At 43.9% G+C, this 27,259-nt stretch overlaps 1 protein-coding gene across 3 annotated transcripts in view; it reads left to right on the plus strand.

The window, feature by feature from the left end:
• Positions 1-27,259, plus strand: part of ALS2CL (ALS2 C-terminal like) — a 59,191-nt gene that overhangs the window by 21,977 nt on the left and 9,955 nt on the right. For all 3 annotated transcript variants that reach the window (XM_058028973.1, XM_058028982.1, XM_058028991.1), the window contains exons 11-20: positions 4,159-4,224; positions 5,796-5,894; positions 6,892-7,050; positions 8,588-8,699; positions 10,432-10,509; positions 13,784-13,896; positions 16,998-17,171; positions 21,977-22,070; positions 23,763-23,920; positions 25,645-25,707. In XM_058028973.1, coding sequence (XP_057884956.1) covers positions 4,159-4,224; positions 5,796-5,894; positions 6,892-7,050; positions 8,588-8,699; positions 10,432-10,509; positions 13,784-13,896; positions 16,998-17,171; positions 21,977-22,070; positions 23,763-23,920; positions 25,645-25,707 — 1,116 coding nt within the window. The remainder of the gene's footprint in view (positions 1-4,158; positions 4,225-5,795; positions 5,895-6,891; positions 7,051-8,587; positions 8,700-10,431; positions 10,510-13,783; positions 13,897-16,997; positions 17,172-21,976; positions 22,071-23,762; positions 23,921-25,644; positions 25,708-27,259) is intronic.

The raw sequence follows: 27,259 nt of genomic DNA on the forward strand, positions 1-27,259 counted from the left end.
TCCAATGTCAACCGAAATGTCTCCATATCACTCATGAAAGAGCTGCTCCTTTTCTGGGCAGGCTCAGCAGAGCCACCCATGAGGGAGAGTGGCTCTGGGGAAAGCCCCATGGCAAGTAAGGAACCTTTTGGGCCCCTTTTCCAAGTGGGAATAGGGTTGGAAGTGCTTGGAGTTTCCATGAAGGTTGGGAAAGATCTCCAAGGTCAACCCAGACTTCTCCAGGTCACTCATGAAGGGGCTGCTCCTTTTTGGGCAGGCTCAGGGTGGCCATCTACGAGAGTGAGTGGCTCTGGGAAGGAACCTTCTAGGCACCTTTTCCAAGTGGGAATAAGGTTGGAAGTGCTGGTTTGGAGTTGCTGTGAAGGTTGGGAAAGACCTCCAAGGTCAACCCAAACTTCTCCAGGTCACTTTTGAAGGGGCTGCTCCTTTCTGGGCAGGCAGAGTAACCACTTATGAGGGTGAGTGGCTCTGGGAAGAACCTTCTAGGCTTCTTTTCCAAGTGGGAATGAGGTTGGAAGTGCTTGGAGTTTCCATGAAGGTTTGGAAAGATCTCCAAGGTCAACCCAAACTTCTCCAGGTCACTCAAACATATCATGAAGGGGCTGCTCCTTTTCTGGGTGGGCTCCACCTATGAGGGTGAGTGGCTCTGGGAAGGAACCTTTTAGGCCTCTTTTCCAAGCGGGAATAGGGTTGGAACTGCTGGTTTGGAGTTGCTGTGAAAGTTGGGAAAGATCTCCAAGGTCAACCCAAACATCTCCAGGTCACTCATGAAGGAGCTGCTCCTTTTCTAGGCAAGCTCTGTGGGGCCACCTATGAGGGAGAGTGGCTCTGGGGGAAGCCCCATGGCAAGTAAGGAACATTTTGGGCTCCTTTTCCAAGTGGGAATAGGGTTGGAAGAGCTGGTTTGGAGTTTCCGTGAAGGTTGGGAATGATCTCCAAGCTCACTCAGCCACCTCACCAAGGGTCTGCTCCTTTTTTTTGGCACTTCCAGGGTGGGGTTAAGATCAAAATTTGATTCTTATCGATGATGTGGATGTGAATCCAGGCCTGGCTCTCTTGGTCCCTGCCTCACTCATTCCCAGAGGGAATTCTGGCCTGGAGAGCAAGTTTAGCAAAGCCTGAGTCCTAAAACTTGGGATTTATTGTGGACATCTCATTGGTGGTTCATGGATTAAATCCTAAAGGCTGCCCCAGAAATGTGGTGTTGGTCACCCTGATACTGCATGAGCTGGTGCCTCTACTTAGGATTTAGCCTGGGCCTAAAATTGAGATCTCAGCCTGGGATATGAAATTCTCACCCTCACAATGAGGAAAATCCCCAATAAAAACATTTTGGGGAGAATTTTATTTATATATTTTATTTATATTTATTTTATTTCATTCTCTGCTATCAGAATCTGTCTGAACTTTATCCAAACTTGAACATCCAAACTTTTATCCCAGGAGTTAAGAGAAGCCTAAATCCAAAAGGAGCTAAAATGGTAACATTGGGAAATGTTCAATAAATCCAAGTTTAAGTGAAGGAATGTCTGTAAATCAAAGATCCCAACCAAAACTTTTTGGACACAGGATAGAGAACATTGGGGTTTTTTTTGGGAAGAAACCTGGAATATGACCAAGCTGCTCAGCCACCAAAACAGTGGGAAATTTTATTTGCCATGAGTTTTACACAGTTTGCTCTGGAAGCAAAAAGGATAGAGAGAAACTCAGTTTGAGAGAGCCTTAGAATAATGAAAGAATGCAGAATATAAATGGCTTGGAAGGGATTTGAATCCAGTTCCAGCCCCAAATCCAAAACTGAATCCTGAATATTCTGTGGAAGAGATTGTGTCCTGGAACAGCACCAAAGGAGCGTTTAGGGCAGGAGACCTTGGGGTCATCCCCACCTTCACTCCCTCAAAACCATCTCCTGGTTTTTGTCCTCTCCTGCCTCAGGACTGGAAAACTGGGATTAATCCAAACCTCTCCTGACCCCAAGCAGTGATTTGGGTGAGGCATCCCAGGAGATTTGTGCCAGAATTCAGGGACTTCAGGTGTTAAATTCCTTGGATTTGAGTTCCCTTCCCACTACTGGAATTCCTCTGCTGTGATTTTGTTTCTGGAAGGTTCCGGAGCAGCATCCTGGCCTTGGTGGCTGCTCAGGGATTTCCGAGGGAAGAGCACGTGGGCAGAGCTGTGGGAGTGGGAATTTGGGCTCTTTGGCACAAACATCGGCATTCTCCAGCTCCATTCTGCCTGTCCTGGAATTCCAGAGCTCTCCAGTGGCTCTCCTGGAATTTCAGGTGACCTGGGCTGGGAGAAGGCCAGACTCCCACTCACATGTGGCCTAAACATCCTTGTGCCTGGAACAGACATGAAATTATGGAATATCCTGAGTGGGAAGGGCTCACAGGGATCAAGCCCTGCACAGATCCCAACAACCCCACCCTGTCCAACCTCCTGGAGCAGCCTTGGGATTGTGCCCATTCCTTGGGGAATGTTCAGTGCCCAGCACCCTCTGGGGGAAGAACTTTTCCCTAAAATCCAACCTAAACCTGGCCCAGCTCCAGCTGTTCCCTCACCCCTTTGGCTGCTCCCCTTTTCTATTCAGTCCCATAAAGCCAAAGGAGATTCAATTTTAAATTAAAATTAAAACATTGAAATTTCAAACACATCTAACCGATCCTCTGGAAAACTTGGAGAAGAGCCACTCTCGTGGAGGTGTTTGAAACAACAACCTGGGTGAAAGTCAAACAACCTCCTCACGGTTTTGGTGTTGCACCATCTCCTGGCAAACCGACCCAGAGGAGGTTTGGATTTATTGTTGGGAAAGAATTCCTGGCTGGGAGGGTGGGGAGGGGCTGGGATGGAATTCCCAGAGCAGCTGTGGCTGCCCCTGGATCCATGGAAGTGCCAAGGCCAGTCTGGAGCACCTGGGACAGTGGGAGGTGACCCTGGCATGGGGGTGGAACTGGATGTTCTTTAGGATCCCATCCAACCCCAAAAATGCCACAATTCCATGATTTTGAGTTGTTCCAATTGGGGTTTTGAGGCAAAGCAAACGAGCTCAGCATCATCGTGGAGGGAAAATATTCCAACATTTCCTGAGGGATTCCAAAGCCTTGGCCTCCAGCTCCAAAAGGAGCTCAGAATTCCTCACATCCCCCATATTCCCTCAACCTAATTCCAAGCTTTTATTCCAAGCTCAAGATCCATTGAAATTCAATTTGGGCAGGAATTCCCGGCTGGGAGGGGGGGGGAGGGGCTGGGATGGAATTCCCAGAGCAGCCGTGGCTGCCCCTGGATCCCTGGCAGTGCCCAAGGCCAGGTTGGACACTTGGAGAAGCCTCGGACAGTGGGAGGTGTCCCTGCCCATGGGATGAGAAGATCTTGAGGGTCCTTCCAAGCCAAAGCATTCCAGGATTTTGTAATTCCATTGTGTCCAGCTGGGGAATGTGCAGGATCCGATTGTCTGGGCTGAGGCCGGAATTGAAGCTCTCAGTGGGTGTGGGTGGAGTGGGATTCCGGGAGGGAGGGAAATCGGGCAATGGCTGCGGAGCCGGGCACGGCCGGGCAGGAATTTCCCTGGCATTGCCCATTCCCGGCTCTCCTTGCTGTGGGATCAGCTCCTGGGATCACTTTCCAGCCCCACAGAACATGGGATGAACGATCCCTTGGGAATGGTTTTCCTCTCTGTTTTCCCGGTGGCTGAGCCGCTGGAATTGCAGGCTGTGGTGTCACCGTGCCCACGGGGATGGGCCAGGCAGGAACTGCAGCTGGATTAATCCCTGTCATTAATTCAGCATCAGGTGCAAGGTCCCAAAGGCACGAGGCAGCACCTCCAGAAAATACTTTTGGGATTAGGGAATGGAATGGGTTCTTCCCACTGAGCCCAGAGCAGGAAAACATTATGGGATTAATTTCTTGTGCTGGAAACCAAGGCCTGGGGGTGCCTTTTGTGTCTCTGTGCTCCGAGGAACATTTTGGATGTTTGCCATCAAATCTGGGAATGGTTTGGGTTGGAAAGAACTTTGGGAAAGATCCAATTCCACTCCCCTGCCATGTGCACCTTCCAAGCTCCATCTAAGCCCGTGTAAATATTTAGGCTGGGCTTTAGCAGGTGCTGCTCCATGTGGGAATGTTGTGGTGTCCCTTGTGAGAGAATTCCTTGGCTTCCAGGGGGACGCTGAAGTGGCGCGATGGACGCAACCACGTTGGCGATTTCCAGGAGGGCCTGGAGCACGGGTAAGCCTTGGAAAACGGGACATTCCCTGCTTTGGAATTAAACTGGAATGGTTCCTGCCAGAGGGTGGAACCTGCAGAGAAGGACTGACACTGACTGACCCCAGAGGTTGAAATGTGATCCCAGATCCCAAAATCTCTGGGAATTTATTCCTAGGAAGTGTCTTAAAGTTGTTTTTAGATCTATTTAAAACCTCACTTAAATGAGTTTTTTTCTTCAAGATTTAAGAAGCCAATCCATGAAATTCCAGTATAATTTATCTCAATTTTATTGGAAATAGGACTTCAGGATTCCTCATTTTTCCAAAGGTGGGGGAAAATCCCAAACACTTTTGTTGGGAATCCCAGAACATTTAACTCAGCCCCTAAAATGGGAAAGGGGGAAAGAGGGGAAAACAGCAGTGAAAGAAACTCTGGAGAAGGAACAGTGAGGGTCTGGGAGTGCAGCTCCCAAAGGGATGAGTTTTCCTTTGGGAAAAGTCCAGTGGCACCTGGGAAAGTGTCTCAGGTAGAGCTGATCCAAGCACATAAACATTGGGAATTTGGACAATCCCTGGTTTTTAACTTCATCTGCTACAATGGAGTTGCTCTTTTTAATACAGACATTTCCATCCAGTTGGAATCTGATCCCAGATCCACAAATCCCTGGGAATTTATTCGTAGGAAGAGTCTTAAAGTTTTTTTTAGATCCTTTTATAAACCTCACTTAAATGAGGAGTTTTACAGAAAAAAACCCAATCCCATTAAATTCAAATTGATTTTTAAACTTCAGCCGCTACAATGGAGTCGCTGCTTTCTGTGCTGACCTTCTCCATGCAGACATTTCCATCCAGTTGGACTCTGATCCCAGATCCCCAAATCCATGGGAATTTATTCCTAGGAACTGTCTTAAAGTTATTTTTAGATCCTTTTATCAACCTCATGTCAGGAGTTTTTACAGAGAAAAAAAATCCCATGAAATTCCAGTTGGTTTTTAAACTTCATCCACTGCAACGGAGTCGCTGCTTTCTGTGCTGAGCTTTTCCATGCAGACATTCCCTTCCAGTTGGAATCTGATCCCAGATCCCCAAATCCATGGGAATTAATTCGTAGGAAGAGTCTTAAAGTTATTTTCAGATCCTTTTATAAACCTCACTTAAATGAGGAGTTTTACAGAAAAAAAACCCAATCCCATGAAATTCCAGTTGGTTTTGAAACTTCATCCACTGCAATGGAGTCGCTGCTTTCTGTGCTGAGCTTTTCCGTGCAGACATTTCCATCCAGTTGGACTCTGATCCCACATCCCCAAATCCATGGGAATTTATTCACAGAAAGCATCTTAAGGTTGTTGTTAGATCTCTTTAAGACCTCATTTAAATGAGAAGTTTTTTACAGGACAAAAATCAATCCCATGATGTTCAAAATGGTTTTTTGAAGTTCATCCACTACAATGGAGTCATCCTTTTCCATGCTGACCTTTTTGATGCTGACTTTTTTTCCACCCCAACCTTTTCCATGCTGATTTTTCCATGCTGACCTTTTCCATGCTGACTTTTTTTTTCCCCATGCTGACCTTTTCCATGTGTCCCCATCAGATTTGGGATCTGCCTGGTCCCGCGGCGCTCCGAGGATCGCTACGACTGCTACAAGTGCCACTGGTACCAGGGCAAGATGAGGGGCTATGGAATCTGTGAGTAAGTAAAATCCAGGATGGGTTCCAGGGAAAAGGGGGTTCCAGGGATTTAAAGTGGGAAATGCTCCCTGAAATCTTTCGAGCCTGGTCTGGAAATGCTTTGTGGGCATTTAGAATTCCAGAATTGTTTGGGAGCTTAAGGATGATGCCGTTCCATGGGCAGGGACACCTCCCACTGTCCCAGGGTGCTCCAGCCTGGCCTTGGGCACTGCCAGGGATGCAGGGGCAGCCCCAGCTGCTCTGGGAATTCCATCCCAGCCAGGAATTCCCAGTTCCCAATCTCCCATCCATCCCTGCCCTCTGGCACTGGGAGCCATTCCCTGTGTCCTGTCCCTCCATCCTTGTCCCCAGTCCCTCTCCAGCTCTCCTGGAGCCCCTCCAGGCCCTGCCAGGGGCTCTGAGCTCTCCCTGGAATTTTCTCCTCTGAGGTCACCCCAAATGCTTTGGCCCCTGGTAACACGGGGCTGTGCCCGGTTCCTGCTCATCCCTATCCCTGATTTCTCCATGCCAAGTGGGACAGACCCAACATTCCAGCTGGGATAGGCCTATGGGATAGGCCTGTCCTCCAACCTGGATGTTCTGCTTCTTTGTTCGAATTGGAGCTGCTCTTCCCAGAGGGACCTGTCCAGGGAAGGGCTGGTGGCCACCACAAAGAGCTGGATCCAAGCTTGGCCTCCTTCCTATGGATCCAATTTTCCAGCCTGGATTCACCAGAGCTTCCTGTGCCCAGGCTGGTGAGAGGTCAGTTCTTGAATGGCCTCTCCCAGGACAAGTCCAAGCCCACGTGTTGAGTCCTTGGATAATTTGGGAAGCTCTGGAATGTCCGGTTTGGGTGATGCACATTCCCAACAGCAAACAGGGATCCAATTCAATGCTGTGGGGAAAATCCTTGGAATATTTTGAGATGGATGAGCCTGATCTCCTCACTTCCCTGGTTTTCTACTCCAGGAGTAGCTGTCAAATATTCCCAGGCTGGAATTGCACCCCTCTTCCTGCAGGTACGGGAATGACCTGGTCTACAAGGGCTACTTCAAGGACAACGTGCGCCAGGGCTTTGGGATCCTGGAGAACTTCTCGGCTGAGCATCCCTTCAGATACACGGGACAGTGGGAAAACGACAAAAAGAACGGATACGGAGTCTGGGAGGACAAGCAGAGGTGAAGTGGGATGGATCTGAGGTGTAAGACTGTTGAGTTTGCAGGAAACCCCGACAAGGGAAGGGATGAGAGTCTTGACTCCATGTTTCAGAAGGCTGATTGATTATTTTATGATATGTATTATATTAAAAGAAAATGATGTATTAAAACTACAGTAAAAGAATAGAAGAAAGGATAGCAAGGAATAGAAAGGAATGAAAAAAAAATCTTGTGACTGACCAGAGAGTCTGAGCCAGCTGACTGTGATTGGCCATTAATTAGAAACAACCACATGAGCCCAATCCCAGACCCACCTGCTGCATTCCACAGCAGCAGATAATCAATGTTTACATTTTGCTCCTGAGGCCTCTCAGCTTCTCAGGAGAAAATATCTTAGCAAAACAATTTTTCATACAATATGTCCGTGACACAGGGGTGTGGTTATTAATTGTTGTGGTGTTGTTGTGGGTCCTCAGGATGAGGGAAGGGATGAGAATCTTGACTCCATGTTTCAGAAGGCTGATATGACATTACGTGACATTACATTGATATTATATATGATATGATAATATAATATTATATATTACTTTATATATAATATATATTATATTATGTATAATATAATATATAGCATATATAGCATATATAGCATATATAGCATATATAGCATATATAGCATATATTATATATGTATAATATATAATATGTATAATATGGTAATACCATATGATAATATACTATTATTATATTATATTATATTATATTATATTATATTATATTATATTATATATACTATTATCACATATATAATATGATTATATACTATTATCATGTTATATTATATTATATTATCGTATCATATTATATAATAATAGTATATTATCATAATATATAATATAATATAATATAATATCATATCATATCATATCATATCATATCATATCATATCATGTTATATTATATTATATTATATTATATTATATTATATTATATTATATTATATTATATTATATTATATTATATTATATTATATTATATTATATTATATATATGTCATAATATTATATTATATTGATATATTAAAACTACACAAAAAGAACAGAAGAAAGGATAGCAAGGAATAGAAAGGAATGAAAATAAAATCTTGTGGCTGCTCACAGCCTTGACACAGGTGGCTGCCATTGGTCACCAAGTAAAAACAATTTCACACGCTGGGTAAACAATTCTCCAAATCACATTCCAAAGCAGCAAAACATGGAGAAGCTGAAGCTTCCCAGCTTCTCAGGAGAAAAGATCCTGGCAAAAGGATTTTTCATGAAATATGTCCAGGACATGGGACAGCTTTGGGTTTGGTGGGATAAATCCTGGAGATGTGGGATGGATGGTTGGGGATGTAAGGCTTGAATTCCTTGGAAAACACTCCCAGAGCTCAGTTTGTGTGGGACTGCCAGCCTGGGGCGTTGTGTCAGGAAAAACCACCCTGAGCAGGACAAATCCGACGGATTGAGAGCTGGGAAAAGTGGGAACATCCATCACTTGGGATCTCCTTGCGTTCCAGAGCGGAGAGGTACATCGGGATGTGGTTGGATGACCACAGACACGGAGAAGGCATCGTGGTGACCCAGTCGGGGCTCTGCTACCAGAGAACATTCCATGCGGATAAAATGGTGGTGAGTCCAAGATTTCCGTGGAATCTGGGAATCCCTGGGATGGGGAATTCACCACCAAGGGCGAGATCAAGGTTTCATTCCCGAATTCATCCTGAAGGACAAAGAGGGTTTGGAGATCAGGGAAAGGTTCTGCCCGCAGAAGGTGCTCGGGATGGACACTCCCAAGGGAATGGGCACATTCCAAAGGCTGCCAGAGCTCCAGGAATGTTTGGAAAACTCTCCAGGAAAGGATGGGATTGTTGGGATCTCTGTGCAAGGCCAGGGGTTGGGTTTGGATCCTTGTGGGCCCTTCAGGATATTCCATGATTTTCCCATGATCATGGTTTGGAAGAACAAGGTTTTGTTTTTTCTCCCCTTTCAGAGGGATTGATGGGATATTGGGAAGGAATTCCTGGGTTGGAGGGGTTGGGATGGAATTCCCAGAGATTTGTGGCAGCCCCTGGAATGTCCAAGGCCAGCTTGGAGCACCCTGGGACCGTGGGAGATCCCTGCCCATGGATCCTGAAGGTCCCTTCCAGCCCAAACCATTCCAAGAATTCCAGAGCATTCCATCTTCCCTGGAAATCATGAAATCCTTGTTTTTCCAGTGGGAATTCACTCATCCAGTTCATGGAATGTTGGGAATTTGGTGGGGAAAGCAAAGGGAATTGGCATTGGAATAAAAACATCCTTCAAAAGACCCCAACCCTAAAAAATCCATCCTTAAAAAAAAACCAACAACAACCCCATTCCCACGTCCTGAATTAGGGAAAAATGGTTTTTATTGGGTTTTATGCGACATTTCTGGTTGAAGTTTAGGGATTTTTTTTCTTTCTGGGTTTTATTTTTGGGTTTTATTGGACAATTTTGATGGAGTTCTTGGGATTTTTTTTCTCTTCTTTTTGGGGCTCTTTATTGGGTTTTATGAGACTTTTTTGGTTGCGGTTTTGTGATTTTTTTTTTCTTTTTGGTTTTTTTTTATTGGGTTTTATGGGGCAATTTTGATGGAGTTTTTGGGGTTTTTTTCCTCTTTTTTGGGGTTTTTATTGGATTTTGTGAGACATTTTTAGTTGTGGTTTTGGGATCTTTTATTTTTTTTTCTTTTTGGTGGTTTTTTATTGGGTTTTATGAGACATTTTTGGTTGAATTTTTTGGGGCATTTCATTCCAGAGGAAAAGATTCCAGCTCTGGAAGTGGTCCCAGCTGGTTTGGGGATGCAGAAACCTTTGGGCTTAAACCATGGAATAAATCCCAGTGGGCAGAAAATTCCTTATGGACAGGAATTATTCCCTGGAATAATTTCCCATGGAATGGGCACATTCCCAACACTGCCAGAGCTCTGGGATTTTCTGGGAATTCTTGGGATGTCTCCTTTGCCAAGAGTTGGATTTTGATCCTTTTGGATCCCTTTCCCAGAGGGAATTCCACAGAGTTACTGTTTTCTTGGAATCATTTCCCAAAGAATTCCTTAAAATATCCCCGGATTGAGAGCACCACGAGTTTGACTTTGTGACAATCCTTGGTGGCTTTTCCTGGTGTTTTGTTCCTTTTCCATGGAAAATCCACGAAATCATTTTATTGTTCCAAGTTTCCGTGGGTTTTCTTGGAGCTTCTCCCAAACATTGAAAGCTGATGTTTGGCTTTAAAAAAAAAAATAAATCTTGGAATCTGCATCCCATAAATTTTTATGGCATGAATTGGGCCAGATGGGAAGTTCATTCCACAAATTCCCAATTTTTCCTTTCATCCCAAGGGTTCAGGAATTCTCCTCCTGGAAGACGACTCCGTCTACGAAGGGAACTTCACGGATGATCTGACGTTCGTTGGAAAGGTTGGAATTTCCTCCCTTTTCTTCTGGAATGTTCCATGGATTCATCTCCCAACTTTATTCCTTCCTGCTCTGCTTCCTCAGCTTCCTATAAAACTCCAAAAAAAAAATTTTCCAAATTTCTGGAATATGTAGCACAGAAGGAAAGCTCCAGCTGGAGATTTTGGGAATTTCAAGAATAATTTGGGATTTTCATGTTTTATTTACTTCATGTTGGTTGGGTCGGGTTTTTTGGGTTGAGGTTTTGGAGTTCATTTTCTTGGGTTTTTCTTGGGTTTTTCGGGACATTTCTGGTTGAGGTTTTGGGATATTTTTTACTCTTCTTTGAGTTTTTAAATTGGGTTTATGGGACATTTTTAGTTGAGCTTTCTGGGGGTTTTTTGGGTTTTTTGGAACATTTTTGGTTGAGTTTATGGGGTTTTTTGGAAGAGTTTTATGGGACATTTTTGGTTGAGTTTTTGAGGTTTTTATTAGGTCTTACGGGACATTTTTGGTTGAGGTTTTGGGATTTTTCCTCTGTTTTTGGGGTTTTTAAATTGGGTTTTAAAAGGACATTTTTGATTGAGTTATTGGGGTTTTTTGGTTGGGTTTTCATTGGGTTTTATGGGATATTTTTGGTTGAGTTTTTGTTTTTTTTTTTTTTTAATTGGGTTTTATTAGGGTTTTATGAGACATATTTGGTTGAGATTTAGGGATTTTCTTCTTTTCTTTTTTTTTTTTTTTTTTTTGTTGCATTTTATGGGATATTTTTGCTTGAATTTTTATGGTTTTATTGGGTTTTATAGGACATTCTTGACTGAGTTACTGGAGTTTTTTTGATTGAGATTTTGTTGAGTTTAAAGTGACATTTTTGGTTGAGTTTTTGGGATTTTTTTTCTTTTTTTGGGGCTTTTAGTTGGGTTTTATGAGATACTTTTGCTTGAATTTTTACGGTTTTATTGGCTTTTATGGGACATTCTTGATTGAGTTACTGGAGTTTTTGTGATTGAGATTTTGCCAAGTTTAAAGTGACATTTTTGGTTGAGGTTTTGGGATTTTTTTTTTGTTTTTTAGTTGGGTTTTATGAGATATTTTTGCTTGAATTGTTATGGTTTTATTGGGTTTTAAGGGACATTTTTGATTGAGTTATTGGGGTTTTTTTCTTGGGTTTTATTAGAGTTTTAAGTGACATTTTTGGTTGAGTTTTTAGGATTTTTTGGGATTTTTTTTGATTTTTAGTTGAGTTTTATGAGATACTTTTGCTTGAATTTTTTTAATGCTTTTATTGGCTTTTATGGGACATTTTTGATTGAGTTATTGGAGGTTTTTTTGATTGCGATTTTGTTGAGTTTAAAGTGACATTTTTGGTTGAGGTTTGGGGATATTTTTTTTGTTTTTTTCGTTGGGTTTTATGAGATATTTTTGCTTGAATTGTTATGGTTTTATTGGGTTTTAAGGGACATTTTTGATTGAGTTTTTTGGGGTTTTCTTCATATTTTTGAGTGTTTTTATCAGTTTTTTTTAAAATTTTTAGCTGTGCTTAGTGACTCTACCCAAGATCCTTTTTTATTTTTGGAAAAAGCACATTCCAGGCGCTGGGGCCGCAGGAAATGATGCAGAACCCGGAGCTGCCCAGACTGAGGCAGCGGAAATTTGGAATTTCCCAATCCGGGCCCTGCCCTGACCCGTCCCAGCTTTTGTGGTTGGATTCCAACAGAAATTCCTGCTCCAAAGTGTTGAGAAAACCCCCAGGGCAGGGAAAACGAGTTTTGAAAAATTCTGGGATCAGCCTGGCAGGAATTCTGGGAGAAGGCACAATTAATGCTCGTTAATTAACGCTAACGAGCTTTGGCAGCCCAGGAAGAATTTGTCGTCATCTTCCTCCTCCAAGGGCGTTCCATGCTGAGAAAATGGTGGGGAATCCAAGAATTCCTTGGAATCTGGGAATCCCCGGGATGGGGAAAATCTGGGAATCCCTGGGAATCACTGGGGTGGATTTTGAGGGATTGATTCCAGTGCTGGGAAATTTTCCCTCCAAAATTCCTGCTTGGATTTGGTGGCAAATCCAGAGAAATCCGGGATTTGGGTGCAGCTGGAATTCCAGGGCAGATCTGGGACATTGAGTTGGATTTCATTTGTGGGATTTGAATAATGAATGGAGAATTGAATAATGGAGAGTGGAAGAATAATTGAGAATTTAATTATAAATAGAGAATTTATATAATCATTGAGAATTTAATTATAAATAGAGAATTTAAAAGTAAAGAATTTAAAATTAGAGAATTGATAATAAATAGAGAATTTAATAATACCAAATTAATATAATAAATGAATTTAATAATAAAGAATGTAATAGTAAATAGAGAATCTAATAATAAAAAATTTAATTATAAAGGACTTAAAATGAAAGAATTTTATAACAAATAGAGAATTTCTGTAATAAATACAGAATTTATATAATACATAGAATTTAATAATAGAGAATTTGGTAATAAAGTGTTTAATAATAAATTTTATTTTGAATTATTATATTAAATTAATAATTGGCAATTTAATAACAGAGAGTTTAATATAAAACAGGAATTTAATAATAGAATATTTATGTAATTAATAGAAAGTTCAATAATAGGCAATCTAATTATTAGAGAATTCAGTAAGAAATAGAGAATTTAATCATAAATAGAGAATTTAATGACAAACTAAAATTTAAACAAAATAAAAATAATGTAATATTAATACAGAATTGGATCGAGAATTTGAAAAAAGAATTTATTTTATAATTAGTAATTTAAATTTAATTCCTAATATTGGATTTTTCTGCAGGGAAAGCTCTCCAGAATTTAATAATAAATAGACAATTCAATAATAAAAAGGGAATGTAATGATAGAGAATTTAGTAATAAATGGGAATTTAATAATAAAAAAAGAATTTAATAATAGAATATTTAATAGCAAATAGAGAATTTAACAACAACGAATCAAGAATTTAATAAAGAATTGATGTAGAGAAATTGAAGTAAGTAATTTTTTAAAATTAAAAATTATTCAAATTTATAGTTTTTAATTTAATTTATAATTCCAGATTTTTCTGCAGAGAAGGCTCTCTGGAATTTAATGATAAAAAGGGAATTTCATAATAAATATAGAGAATTCAATAATAAAAAGGGGATTTAATAATGGAGAACTCAATAATAAAAGGGAATTTAATAATAATTGAGAAATAAAAATAAATGATGTCATTTTTGATTAAAACCGCGTAGAATGTACAATTTTAATTAAATTACAACTCTTCCTTTAGGGGAAGCTGTCCTTTGCCAACGGCTCCGTGCTGCGGGGGACGTTCAGCGCGCGGGGCGGGCCCAGCACCCAGGGCGAGCTCAGCACGGCCCCCGAGCCCCGGAGACAGCCGGAGTGAGAGCGGGGAGAGCGCGGAACGACGGGCAACAATGGGGAAAAATGGGGAACAACGGGGTCCTGGGGAACAGCGGGGAGAGCGCGGAATGATGGGGAACGATGGGGAACAGTGGGGAACAATGGGGAACAGCGGGATCCTGAGGAACAATGGGAAATAACAGGATCCTGGGGAACAACGGGGAACAATCGGGAACAGCGGGGAACAGCGGGGAACGATGGGGAACAGAGGGGAACAGCGGGGAACAACGGGGAACAGCAGGGAACAATGGGGAACAGCGGGGAGAGCAGGGAACGATGGGGAACAGCGGGGTCCTGGGGAACAGCGGGGAACAACGGGGAACAATGGGGAACAATGGGGTCCTGAGGAACAATGGGGAATAACGGGGTCCTGGGGAACAGCGCAGAACGACGGGGAACAGCGGGGAAAAATGGGGAACGGTGGGGAGAGCGCGGAACGATGGGGAACAGCGGGATCCTGGGGAACAATGGGGAACAGCTGGGAGAGCGCGGAATGATGGGGAACAGCGGGGAACAACAAGGAACAGCGGGGAGAGCGTGGAACAATGGGGAACAGCGGGGAACAGCGGGGAACAACAGGGTCCTGGGGAACAGCGGGGAACAACGGGGAACAGCGGGGAACAACGGGGAACAGCGGGGAGAGCGCGGAACGACGGGGAACAGCAGGATCCTGGGGAACAGCGGGATCCTGAGGAACCACGGGGAATAACGGGGTCCTGGGGAACAGCGGGGAACAATGGGGAACAGCGGGGAGAGCGTGGAACGATGGGGAACAGCGGGGAACAGCGGGGAGAGCGTGGAACGATGGGGAACAGCGGGGAACAATGGGGAACAGCGGGATCCTGAGGAACAATGGGAAATAACAGGATCCTGGGGAACAACGGGGAACAATGGGGAACAGCGGGGAGAGCATGGAACGATGGGGAACAACGGGGAAAAACGGGGAACAACGGGGAACAGCGGGGTCCTGGGGAACAGCAGGGAACAATGGGGAACAACGGGGTCCTGAGGAACGGCGGGGAATAACGGGGAACAATGGGGAACAGCGGGGAACAATGGGGAAAAATGGGGAACAGTGGGGAACAGCGGGGTCCTGGGGAACAATGGGGAATAACGGGGTCCTGGGGAACAGCGGGGAACAATGGGGAACGATGGGGAACAGCGGGGAGAGTGCGGAACAACGGGGAACAGCGGGGAACAGCGGGGTCCTGAGGAGCAATGGGGAATAACGGGGTCCTGGGGAATAACGGGGAACAATGGGGAACAGCGGGGAACAATGGGGAAAAATGGGGAACAGTGGGGAACAGCGGGGTCCTGGGGAACAATGGGGAATAACGGGGTCCTGGGGAACAATGGGGAACAGCGGGGTCCTGGGGAACAGCGGGGAACAATGGGGAACAATGGGGAATAACGGGGTCCTGGGGAACAGCGGGGAACAATGGGGAACAGCGGGGAACAGTGGGGTCCTGGGGAACAGCAGGCAACAACGGGGATCAGCAGGGAACAATGGGGAACAGCTGGGTCCTGAGGAACAGCGGGGAGAGCATGGAACAATGGGGAACAGCGGGGAACAGCGGGGAACAACGGGGAACAGTGGAGTCCTGGGGAACAGCGGAGAACAGCAGGGAACAGCGGGGAACAACGGGGAACAGCGGGAAACAGCGGGGTTCTGGGGAACAGTGCGGAACGATGCGGAACAACAGGGAACAATGGGGAACAGTGGGGAACAGCAGGGTCCTGGGGAACAGCGGGGTCCTTGGGGTGCTGGGGAACAACGGGGTCCTGGGGAACAACGGGGTGCTTGGGGTCATGGGGAATGGGATCCTGGGGAAGGATGGGGTCCTGGGGAACAACAGGGTCATGGGGAACAGGGTCCTCGGGGTCCTCGGGAAGGGGATCTTTGGAATCCTGGGGAAAGGGGTCCTGGGGAACAGGGTCTTTGGGATCCTTGGGAAGGGGACCTTGGAATGGGATTCTTGGGATCCTGGGGAAGGGGGTCCTCAGGATGGGGATCCTTGGATCCTGGGGAATGGGGTCCTCAGGAATGGGGTCCCTGGGAACAGGATCCTCGGGAAGAGATCCTTGGAATGGGATCCTCAGAATGGGATCCTGGGGAAACGGGGTGCTCGGGAAGGGGATCCTCAGGATCCTTGGGAACGGGGTCCTTGGAGTGGGATCGTGAGGAATGGGGTCCTCAGGAATGGGATCCTTGGGAACGAGGTCCTTGGGAACAGGATCCTCAGGATGGGATTCTTGGGAATGGGGTCCTGCGGAATGGGGTCCTCAGGATGGAATCCTGGGGAATGGGACCCTTGGGAACGGGATCCAAATTCCAGTTCCCCTCCCAAATCCCAGTTCAGTTCCATCTTTTTTCTCCCCTAAAACATTCCCAGTCCCTCAGAGCATCCGTGGGACAGAAATTCCTTTTCCCTGAGCTATCCAGGCAGGAACAACTCCTGGGAGCAGTTCCTCAACTCTTCTCCAGCTTTTCTGCAGGAATTCCAGGGAGATAAAGAATTTTAATTAGGAATATTTAGGAATATCCAGCAGTGCATGAAGCAGGAATTCAAAAATTCCAAATTATTTCTGTCCCACTGGAATTTTTTTTTTCCTCAAAGGATTTTTATTGTCAGGACAAGAGACTTGAAGGGTTTTTATGGAATTCCTATTTATGGAATCCATTTAGGATTATCTGGGAATGGTTTTGGTGGGAATGGAGTTTAAAGATGATCCCATTCCATGGATTCTCCCACTCTCCCAGGTGGATCCAAGTTGAGCTTGGACATTTCCAGGGATCCAGGGGCAGCCACGGATTCTTTGGGAATTCCATCCCAGCCAGGAATTCCTTCCCCAAATCCCATCTAAATCCCCATTTTTCCCATGGGAAGCCATTCCCTGTGTCCTGTCCCTCCATCCCTTATCCCAGTCCCTCTCCAGCTCTCCTGGAATTTTCCCTTCTCCAGGAAAACATTCCCAGCTCTCCCAGCCCTGTGTTTCCATCAAATCCCAGAGATTTTAAGGGGAAATCCACAAGAATTTGGGAAAACCATGGAAAATCCCAACCCTGTGTTGTTTTCCAGCCAGCTGGGCCTCAAGGAGTTCCCAGTGGAGAAGAGATGGACGGGAATCTTCGAGCAGTTCCTGGAATTCCTCCATTCTGGCTGCAAGGAGGAAATGGAGGAATCTTTCACGGGATTCCACATCCAAACCAGCAAGGAGCTGAGGAAATCCCAGGAATATCTGTTCTGCCAGAGGTACTGAGGGAATCGCGGGAATTCCTCAGGAAATCCTGGGAATATTCTGTTCTTCCAACAAGGAAATCCCAGGAATTCCTTTCTGTTTTGCCAGAGGTACTGAGGAAATCCCGGGAATTCCCAAGGAAGTCCTGGGAATATTTGTTATGCCAATGAGGGAATCCCGAGAATCCCAGGGGAAATCCAGGGAATCCCAGAGGAAATCCAGGGAATCCCAGAGGAAATCCAGGGAATTCCTGTTCTGCCAGAGCTGCTGAGGGAATACCAGGAATTCCTGAGGAAATCAGGAATATCTGTTTTGCTAAAGAGAGAATCCCGGGAATTTGTGAGGAAATCCTGGGAATATCTGTTCTGCCAATGAGGGAATCCCAGGAATCCCTGAGGAAATCCAGGGAATTCCTGTTCTGCCAAAGAGAGAATCCCAGGAATTCCTGACGGAATCCTGGAAATTTCTGTTCTTCCAATGAAGAAATCCCAGGAATTCCTGTCCTGCCAAAGGTACTGAGGGAATCCTGGGAATTCCTGAAGAAATCATGGGAATATCTGTTCTGCCAAAGAGAGAATCCCGGGAATTCCTCTTCTGACAATGAGGGAATCCCAGGAATTCCTGTTCTGCCAAAGGAACAGGATTTTTACTGAGGGAATTATGGGAATTCCTGTTCTGCTGAAGAAGAAATCCCGGGAATTCCTGTTGTGCCAAAGGTACTGAGGGAATCCTGGGAATTCCTGATCTGCCAATGAAGGAATCCCAGGAATTCCTGTTCTGCCAAAGAAAGAATCCCAGGAATTTCTGTTCTTCCAATGAGGAAATCCCAGGAGTCCCTGAGGAAATCCTGGGAATTTCTGTTCTGACTATGAGGGAATCCCAGGAAATCCTTTTCTCCCAAAGGAACAGGAACTTTTACAGAGGGAATTCCGGGAATCCTGTTCTGCTGAGGAAGAAATCCCAGGAATTCCTGGTCTGCCAATGAGGGAATCCCAGGAATTCCTTTTCTACCAGAGAGAGAATCCCGGGAATTCCTGTCCTGCCAAAGGTACTGAGGGAACCCCAGGAATTCCTGAAGAAATCCTGGGAATATCTGTTCTGCCAATGAGGGAATCCCGGGAATCCCTGAGGAAATAAATCCTGGGAATATTCTGTTCTTCCAATGAGGAAATCCCAGGAATCCCTGAGGAAATCCAGGGAATTCCTGTTCTGCCAAAGAGAGAATCCAGGGAATTCCTGAGGAAATTGGGAATATTCTGGTCTTCCAGTGAGGGAATCCTGGGAATCCCTGAGGAAACCCTGGGAATTCCTGTTCTGCCAAAAGTACTGAGGAAATCCCAGGAATCCCTGAGGAAATCCCAAGAATTCTTGTCCTGTCAAAGAGGGAATCCCAGGAATTCCTGTTCTGCCAAAGAGGAAAATCCAGGCAATTCCTGTTTTGCTGAAGAGAGAATCCCGGGAATTCCTGAGGAAATCCTGGGAATTTCTGTTCTTCCAATGAGGAAATCCCAGGAATTCCTGTCCTCCCAAAGGAACAGGAATTTTACTGAGGGAATTCTGGGAATTTCTGTTCTGCTGAAGAAGAAATCCCGGGAATTCCTGTTGTGCCAAAGGTACTGAGGGAATCCTGGGAATTCCTGATCTGCCAATGAAGGAATCCCAGGAATTCCTGAGGAAACCCCAGGAATTCCTGTTCTGCCAAAGAAAGAATCCCAGGAATTTCTGTTCTTCCAATGAGGAAATCCCAGGAGTCCCTGAGGAAATCCTGGGAATTTCTGTTCTGACTATGAGGGAATCCCAGGAATTCCTGTTCTGCCAAAGAGGAAAATCCAGGCAATTCCTGTTTTGCTGAAGAGAGAATCCCGGGAATTCCTGAAGAAATCCTGGGAATTTCTGGTTTTCCAATGGGGAAATCCCAGGAATTCCTGTTCTCCCAAAGGAACAGGAATTTTACTGAGGGAATTCTGGGAATTTCTGTTCTGCTGAAGAAGAAATCCCAGGAATTCCTGGTCTGCCAAAGAGGGAATCCCAGGAATTTCTGTTCTTCCAATGAGGAAATCCCAGGAGTCCCTGAGGAAATCCTGGGAATTTCTGTTCTGACTATGAGGGAATCCCAGGAAATCCTTTTCTCCCAAAGGAACAGGAACTTTTACAGAGGGAATTCCGGGAATCCTGTTCTGCTGAGGAAGAAATCCCAGGAATTCCTGGTCTGCCAATGAGGGAATCCCAGGAATTCCTTTTCTACCAGAGAGAGAATCCCGGGAATTCCTGTCCTGCCAAAGGTACTGAGGGAACCCCAGGAATTCCTGAAGAAATCCTGGGAATATCTGTTCTGCCAATGAGGGAATCCCGGGAATCCCTGAGGAAATAAATCCTGGGAATATTCTGTTCTTCCAATGAGGAAATCCCAGGAATCCCTGAGGAAATCCAGGGAATTCCTGTTCTGCCAAAGAGAGAATCCAGGGAATTCCTGAGGAAATTGGGAATATTCTGGTCTTCCAGTGAGGGAATCCTGGGAATCCCTGAGGAAACCCTGGGAATTCCTGTTCTGCCAAAAGTACTGAGGAAATCCCAGGAATCCCTGAGGAAATCCCAAGAATTCTTGTCCTGTCAAAGAGGGAATCCCAGGAATTCCTGTTCTGCCAAAGAGGAAAATCCAGGCAATTCCTGTTTTGCTGAAGAGAGAATCCCGGGAATTCCTGAGGAAATCCTGGGAATTTCTGTTCTTCCAATGAGGAAATCCCAGGAATTCCTGTCCTCCCAAAGGAACAGGAATTTTACTGAGGGAATTCTGGGAATTTCTGTTCTGCTGAAGAAGAAATCCCGGGAATTCCTGTTGTGCCAAAGGTACTGAGGGAATCCTGGGAATTCCTGATCTGCCAATGAAGGAATCCCAGGAATTCCTGAGGAAACCCCAGGAATTCCTGTTCTGCCAAAGAAAGAATCCCAGGAATTTCTGTTCTTCCAATGAGGAAATCCCAGGAGTCCCTGAGGAAATCCTGGGAATTTCTGTTCTGACTATGAGGGAATCCCAGGAATTCCTGTTCTGCCAAAGAGGAAAATCCAGGCAATTCCTGTTTTGCTGAAGAGAGAATCCCGGGAATTCCTGAAGAAATCCTGGGAATTTCTGGTTTTCCAATGGGGAAATCCCAGGAATTCCTGTTCTCCCAAAGGAACAGGAATTTTACTGAGGGAATTCTGGGAATTTCTGTTCTGCTGAAGAAGAAATCCCAGGAATTCCTGGTCTGCCAAAGAGGGAATCCCAGGAATTTCTGTTCTTCCAATGAGGAAATCCCAGGAGTCCCTGAGGAAATCCTGGGAATTTCTGTTCTGACTATGAGGGAATCCCAGGAAATCCTTTTCTCCCAAAGGAACAGGAACTTTTACAGAGGGAATTCCGGGAATCCTGTTCTGCTGAGGAAGAAATCCCAGGAATTCCTGGTCTGCCAATGAGGGAATCCCAGGAATTCCTTTTCTGCCAGAGAGAGAATCCCGGGAATTCCTGTCCTGCCAAAGGTACTGAGGGAACCCCAGGAATTCCTGAAGAAATCCTGGGAATATCTGTTCTGCCAAAGAGGGAATCCCGGGAATCCCTGAGGAAATAAATCCTGGGAATATTCTGTTCTTCCAATGAGGAAATCCCAGGAATCCCTGAGGAAATCCAGGAAATTCCTGTTCTGCCAAAGAGAGAATCCAGGGAATTCCTGAGGAAATCAGGAATATTCTGGTCTTCCAGTGAGGGAATCCTGGGAATCCCTGAGGAAATCCAGGGAATTCCTGTCCTGCCAATGAGGAAATCCCAGGAATCCCTGAGGAAATCCCAAGAATTCCTGTCCTGTCAATGAGGGAATCCCAGGAATTCCTGTTCTGCCAAAGAGGAAATCCTGGGAATTCCTGTTCTGCTGAAGAGAGAATCCTGGGAATTCCTGAGGAAATCCTGGGAATTTCTGTTCTTCCAATGGGGAAATCCCAGGAATTCCTGTTCTCCCAAAGGAACAGGAATTTTACTGAGGGAATTCTGGGAATTCCTGTTCTGCTGAAGAAGAAATCCCAGGAATTCCTCTTGTGTCAAAGGTACTGAGGGAATCCTGGGAATTCCCAAGGAAATCCTGGGAATATTTCTTATGCCAGTGAGGGGATCCTGGGAATCACTGAGGAAATCCAGGGAATTCATATTCTGCCAAAGTGAGAATCCAGGGAATTCCTGAGGAAATCCTGGGAATATTCTGTTCTTCCAATGAGGAAATTCAGGGAATTCCTGTTCTGCCAGAGGTACTGAGGGAATCTTGGGAATTCCTGAGGAAATCCTGGGGATTCCTGAGGAAATGGAGAATATCTGTTCTGCCGATGTCGGAATCCCAGGAATTCCTGTTCTCCCAAAGGAACAGGAATTTTACTGAGGGAATTCTGGGAATTCCTGTCCTGCCAATGAGGGAATCCCAGGAATTCCTTTTCGCCCAAAGAGAAAATCCTGGGAATTCCTGTTGTGCCAAAAGGGGAATCCTGGGAATTCCTGTTCTGCCAGGGAACTTTACTGAGGAAATCCTGGGAATTCCTGCTCTGTCCAAGAGGAAATCCCGGGAATTCCTGTTGGGAATGCAGACCCTCATTCCCACCCAGGAGTGTTGCGCAATTCCAAGAATTTTCCAGTTGTTCCCGCTCAGGAAAAAGGAGCAGGAATTTCCCACCTCAGCTGGAATTTTTGCTGCTGAGATGAATCCACATCCATGGAAAATGAATTTCTTGAAATTATTTTAGTGCCCCTTTGGAATTTGCCAGTTGGGATTTATCCATTCATGCCTCAATTCCCATTTTCCAGAGGTTCTGAGGAGTTTTCTTGGAAAATTGAGGAGATCCTGGAAGACCTCACCGAGCACCAGGAGCCAGAGTCACTCCAGAGTTATTTGGAGAAGGTGAGGATTGAAATTATTTATTAAAACTATCAAAAATTAATAAAATTTTCATTATTAAAATGATCAAAATCCAGGATTTGATGATAAATAATTGAATAACAGAGGATTTATTGAAGAAATAATTTCATAGTAGAGAATTTATTAATAGAGAATTAAATAATAAAGGATTTATATTATAAGAGAAATATTATAAAAATATAAATATAAATTTGTATTATAAATGTATTATAAATTACAATATATTATAAATGAGGAATTTATTTGTAACAAAGGAATTTATATTAAAAAAAGGAAATTTAGTAATGGAGAATTTAATAAGAAATGTATATGATAAACAGGGAATTTAATAATGGATAATTTAATAATAAACAGAGAATTTATTAATAAATAGAGAATTTAAAAATAAAGCATTTAATAATAAATAGGCAGTTTAGTAATTAATAGACAATTTAATTATGGAGCTTTAATAAATAGGGAATTCAATAATAGAGAATTTAGTATAATGAATAATTTATTAATAGAGAATTTATAGGGAATTTAATAATAAATAGAAAATTTAATAGTAGAAAATTTATATAATACAGAATTGAATCATAAATTGAGAATTGAATAATAAATAGCCAATTTGATAATAAAGCATTTAATAATATATTAATGTTGAATTATTAAATTAATAATAGAGACTTTGTGTAACAAATAGAGAATTATTAATAAAAAAAGGAATTTAATAATAGAGAATTCACTAGTAAATACAGAATTTATATAATAAATGGAAAATTTAATAATAAAAATTTTATTATTTATTAGAGTACTTAATAAAGAATTTAATAATAAATAGAGAATTTAATAATAATGTAACAATGCATATAAAGTTTGATAATAAAGAATGTATTAATAAATAGAGAATTTTTAATTATGTAGATCTTTATTATAAATAGGTAACAATAATATAGAGAATAATAGAGAATTTAATATAATAATTATTTTATCAGTAGAGAATTTGATAAAGAATTTCATGATAGATAATAATAATTTCATACTAAATAGAGAATTTACATAATAGAGATTTTAGTAATGAATAATTTAATAATAAATTGAGATTTTAATAATAGAGAAGTTATCAGTAAATAGAAAATTTAATAAGAATTTAATAATAGAAAATTGATTTGGATTTGGATATAAACATTTATTTATAGGTTTTAAAAACATATAATTGTTATACTAGGAAATGTAGTAATACAGAATTTGAAAATAAATGGAGAATTTAATAATAACGAATTTATTAAAAATAGAGAATTGACTTTAAAAATATATATATAATTATATAATTATATATATATGTAATATATATATAAATAATTATATAATTATATATATAAAATATATATATAATTATATAATTATATATAAATATGTAATATATATATATAAATAATTATATAATTATGTATATAAAATATATATATAATTGTATAATTAAAAAATCAATAATAAATTTTTCCCTCACCCAATTTTCCCTGGAGCACCTTTTGTTCCTTCTGGAATATCCCAGCAAATCCCAACCGGAAAAGGGATCAGGGAGCATTTAAGGCCTCCAGAAGATCCCAAATTCCAGCTGGGAATTCCAGGAGAACTCCAGGCGCCCTTTGGGCTTTTCCCTCTCCTCCTGAGCCGTGAAATTGGAATTTCCAGGCATTGGAATCTTCCCTGCATCCATTGGGGAAGCTGCTCCGGGCTCTGACCGCGGCGTTCCAGGCGACGTATTCCGGCATCGGCGCCAACCGGCACCTGCTGGCCATGGCGCAGGAGGAGGTCAAGTTCTACTCCAAGAAAATCTGGGAATTCTACCAGTGAGTCCAGCCCGGAGCTTCGCCGTGGGGTGGGAGCTTGGGATGGGGGTTTGGGATTGTGGGATTTGGAGCTGGGCCTTGTTTGTGGTCCGGAGTTCTTGGGAGTTCTTGAGAGTTCTTGAGATTTCTTGGGAGTCCTTTGGAATTCTTGGGAGTTCTTTGTAATTCTTGGGAGTCCTTGGGAATTCTTGGGAGCTCTTTGTAATTCTTGGCATTTCTTCAGAATTCTTGGGAGCTCTTTGTAATTCTTGGGAATTCTTCCGAATTCTTGGGAACTCTTGGGAGCTCTTTGTAATTCTTGGGAATTTTTCCAAGCTCTTGGGAGTTCTTTGTAATTCTTGGGAATTTTTCAGAATTCTTGGGAGTTGTTCTTTTGGGAGTTCTTTTGGGAGTTCTTTTGGCAATTCTAGGGAATTCTTAGCAGTTCTTGGGAATTCTTTGAAATTCTTGGGAGCTAATTCTTGAGAATTCTTCAGAATTCTTGGGAGCTCTTTGTAATTCTTGGGACTTCTTTGGGACTTCTTTGGGACTTCCTCCGAATTCTTGGGAGTTCTTTGTAATTCATGGGAATTCTTGAGAATTCTTCAGAATTCTTGGGAGCTCTTTGTAATTCTTGGGAATTTTAGCGAGCTCTAGGGAGCTCTTGGGAGTTCTTTGTAATTCTTGGGAATTTTTCAGAATTCTTGGGAGTTCTTTTGGGAGTTCTTTTGGCAATTCTAGAGAATTCTTAGTAGTTCTTGGGAATTCTTTGAAATTCTTGGGAATTCTTTGAAATTCTTGGGAGCTCTTGGGAATTCTTGGGAGTTCTTCTGAATTCTTGTGAATTCTTTGAATTTCTTGGGAATTCTTGGGAGTACTTTGGAATTCATGGGAATTCTTGAGAATTCTTCAGAATTCTTGGAAGCTCTTTGTAATTCTTGGGAATTTTTCAGAATTTTCGGGAGTCTTTGTAATTCTTGGGAATTCTTCTGAATTCTTTGGAGTCCTTTGTAATTCTTGGGAATTCTTGAGAATTCTTGGGAGCTCTTTGTAATTTGTGGGAATTCTTCCAAATTCTTGTGAGTTCTTTATAGTTCTTGGGAATTCTTCTGAATACTTGGGAGTTCTTTGTAATTCTTGGGAATTCTTGACAATTCCTGGGAGTCTTTGGGAGTTCCTGGCTGAGTTGTTTCCTTGAGGTGACAGCATCAATCAGAGCACAAATCCCTGTGGTTGGAAATCCATGACTGAAGGAAAAACGGGATCATGGAATGCTTTGGGTTGGAAATCTCATCCAGCTCCAGTCCCTTCCTGCTGTCCCAGGGCGCTCCAAACCCCATCCAGCCTCTCCTTGGACACTTCCAGGGATCCAGGGGCAGCCACAGATTTTCTAGGAATTCCATCCCAGCCCCTCCCCACCCTCCCAGCCAGGAATTCCTAAAATCCAACCTGAACCATTCCAGGATTATCTGGGAAATCGAGACAAAGCCCAGCTCCTTTTCCAGAGTGGGATCAGGAATTGTGGCCACCGTGCTCTTCAGAATCCGTGGAAATTCTGCAATTCTCAGCCACTCCTGGTGCTTGTGCTGCTCCAGCAGAAACCCCTCAAACACTGCAACAGCTCCGCCGGAATTCCAGGGATTTTCACTGATCTCCCGCAGGGTGCTGGGACAGCGCCTCATTTGGGAACGAATTATCCTTAAATAAAACCAGGGAAGGAACTGATCCTTGTTTTTTCTCCCCAGGGGTTTGCTGCGGGTGGCCCTGGAGCGGAAGGGCCGCGCGCCCTCGGAGGATGTGGATCCCAGGTTGGTGGCGCCCCCGGAGGTTCCGTGTTCAGATCCCGGTGGGATTTATGAGGGGTCCTGAAGTTCAGGAAGTGCTGGGCTTGTGTTTGTCTGCTTGAGCCAGGCTCAGTGCCCAGGTTTTTCCCAGTGCCTCCAAAGATCTCCAGGTTTTTCCTGGTGACTCCACTTCCATTGGAGCTCCCATCCCATGGAGATCTGGAGCTCCAGGTTTTCCTGGGGACTCTGGAAATCTGGAGCTCCAGGTTATTCCCAGTGAATTTCCTGGACATCTCCTGCTGCTTCAGGTTTTTCCTGGTGACTCCGGAGATCTGGAGCTTCAGGTTTCTCCCAGTGAATTTCATGGAGATCCCCTGCTCCTCCAAGTTTTCCCAGAGACTCCAAACATCTCCTCGAGCTCCTGGTTTTCCTGGTGACTCTGGAGATCTGGAGCTCCAGGTTTTTCCTGGTAACTCCAGAGATCTGGAGCTCCAGATTTCTCCCAGTGAATTTCCTGGAGATCTCCTGCTGCTCCAGATTTTTCCAGGGACTCCAGACATCTCCTGGAGCTCCAGGTTTTTCCTGGTGACTCCAGAGATCTGGAGCTCCAAGTTTTTCCCAGTGAATTTCCTGGAGATCTCCTGCTGCTCCAGATTTTTCCAGGGACTCCAGACATTTCCTGGAGCTCCAGGTTTTTCCTGGTGACTCCAGAGATCTGGAGCTCCAGGTGTCTCCCAGTGAATTTCCTGGAGATCTCCTGCTGCTCCAGATTTTTCCAGGGACTCCAGACATCTCCTGGAGCTCCAGGTTTTTCCTGGTGACTCCAGAGATCTGGAGCTCCAAGTTTTTCCCAGTGAATTTCCTGGAGATCTCCTGCTGCTCCAGATTTTTCCAGGGACTCCAGACATTTCCTGGAGCTCCAGGTTTTTCCTGGTGACTCCAGAGATCTGGAGCTCCAGGTGTCTCCCAGTGAATTTCCTGGAGATCTTCTGCTGCTCCAGGTTTTCCTGGTGTCTCTGGAGATCTGGAGCTCCAGGTGTCTCCCAGTGAATTTCCTGGAGATCTTCTGCTGCTCCAGGTTTTCCGGAGATCTGGAGCTCCAGGTTTCTCCCAGTGAATTTCCTGGAGATCTCCTGCTGCTCCCGGTTTTCCCAGGGACTCCAAACATCTCCTGGAGCTCCAGGTTTTTCCTGGTGATTCTGGAGATCTGGAGCTCCAGGTGTCTCCCAGTGAATTTCCTGGAGATCTTCTGCTGCTCCAGGTTTTCCGGAGATCTGGAGCTCCAGGTTTCTCCCAGTGAATTTCCTGGAGATCTCCTGCTGCTCCCGGTTTTCCCAGGGACTCCAAACATCTCTTGGAGCTCCAGGTTTTTCCTGATGACTCCAGAGGTCTGGAGCTCCAGGTTTCTCCCAGTGAATTCCCTGGAGATCTGGAGCACCAGATCCTCTTGGACCAACTTGTGGCCACCGTAACCCAACCGTGCCAAGCTCAGAAGAGCAGAAAACAAGGAGAACCCCTCGGAAATGCCCTCATAGGTTTGGGAATATCCACATGGATTTCCCTGGAAAATCCCAGG

The sequence above is a fragment of the Melospiza georgiana genome, chromosome 1 (genome assembly GCF_028018845.1).
Source record: "Melospiza georgiana isolate bMelGeo1 chromosome 1, bMelGeo1.pri, whole genome shotgun sequence".
Classification (NCBI taxonomy): Eukaryota; Metazoa; Chordata; class Aves; order Passeriformes; family Passerellidae; genus Melospiza; species Melospiza georgiana.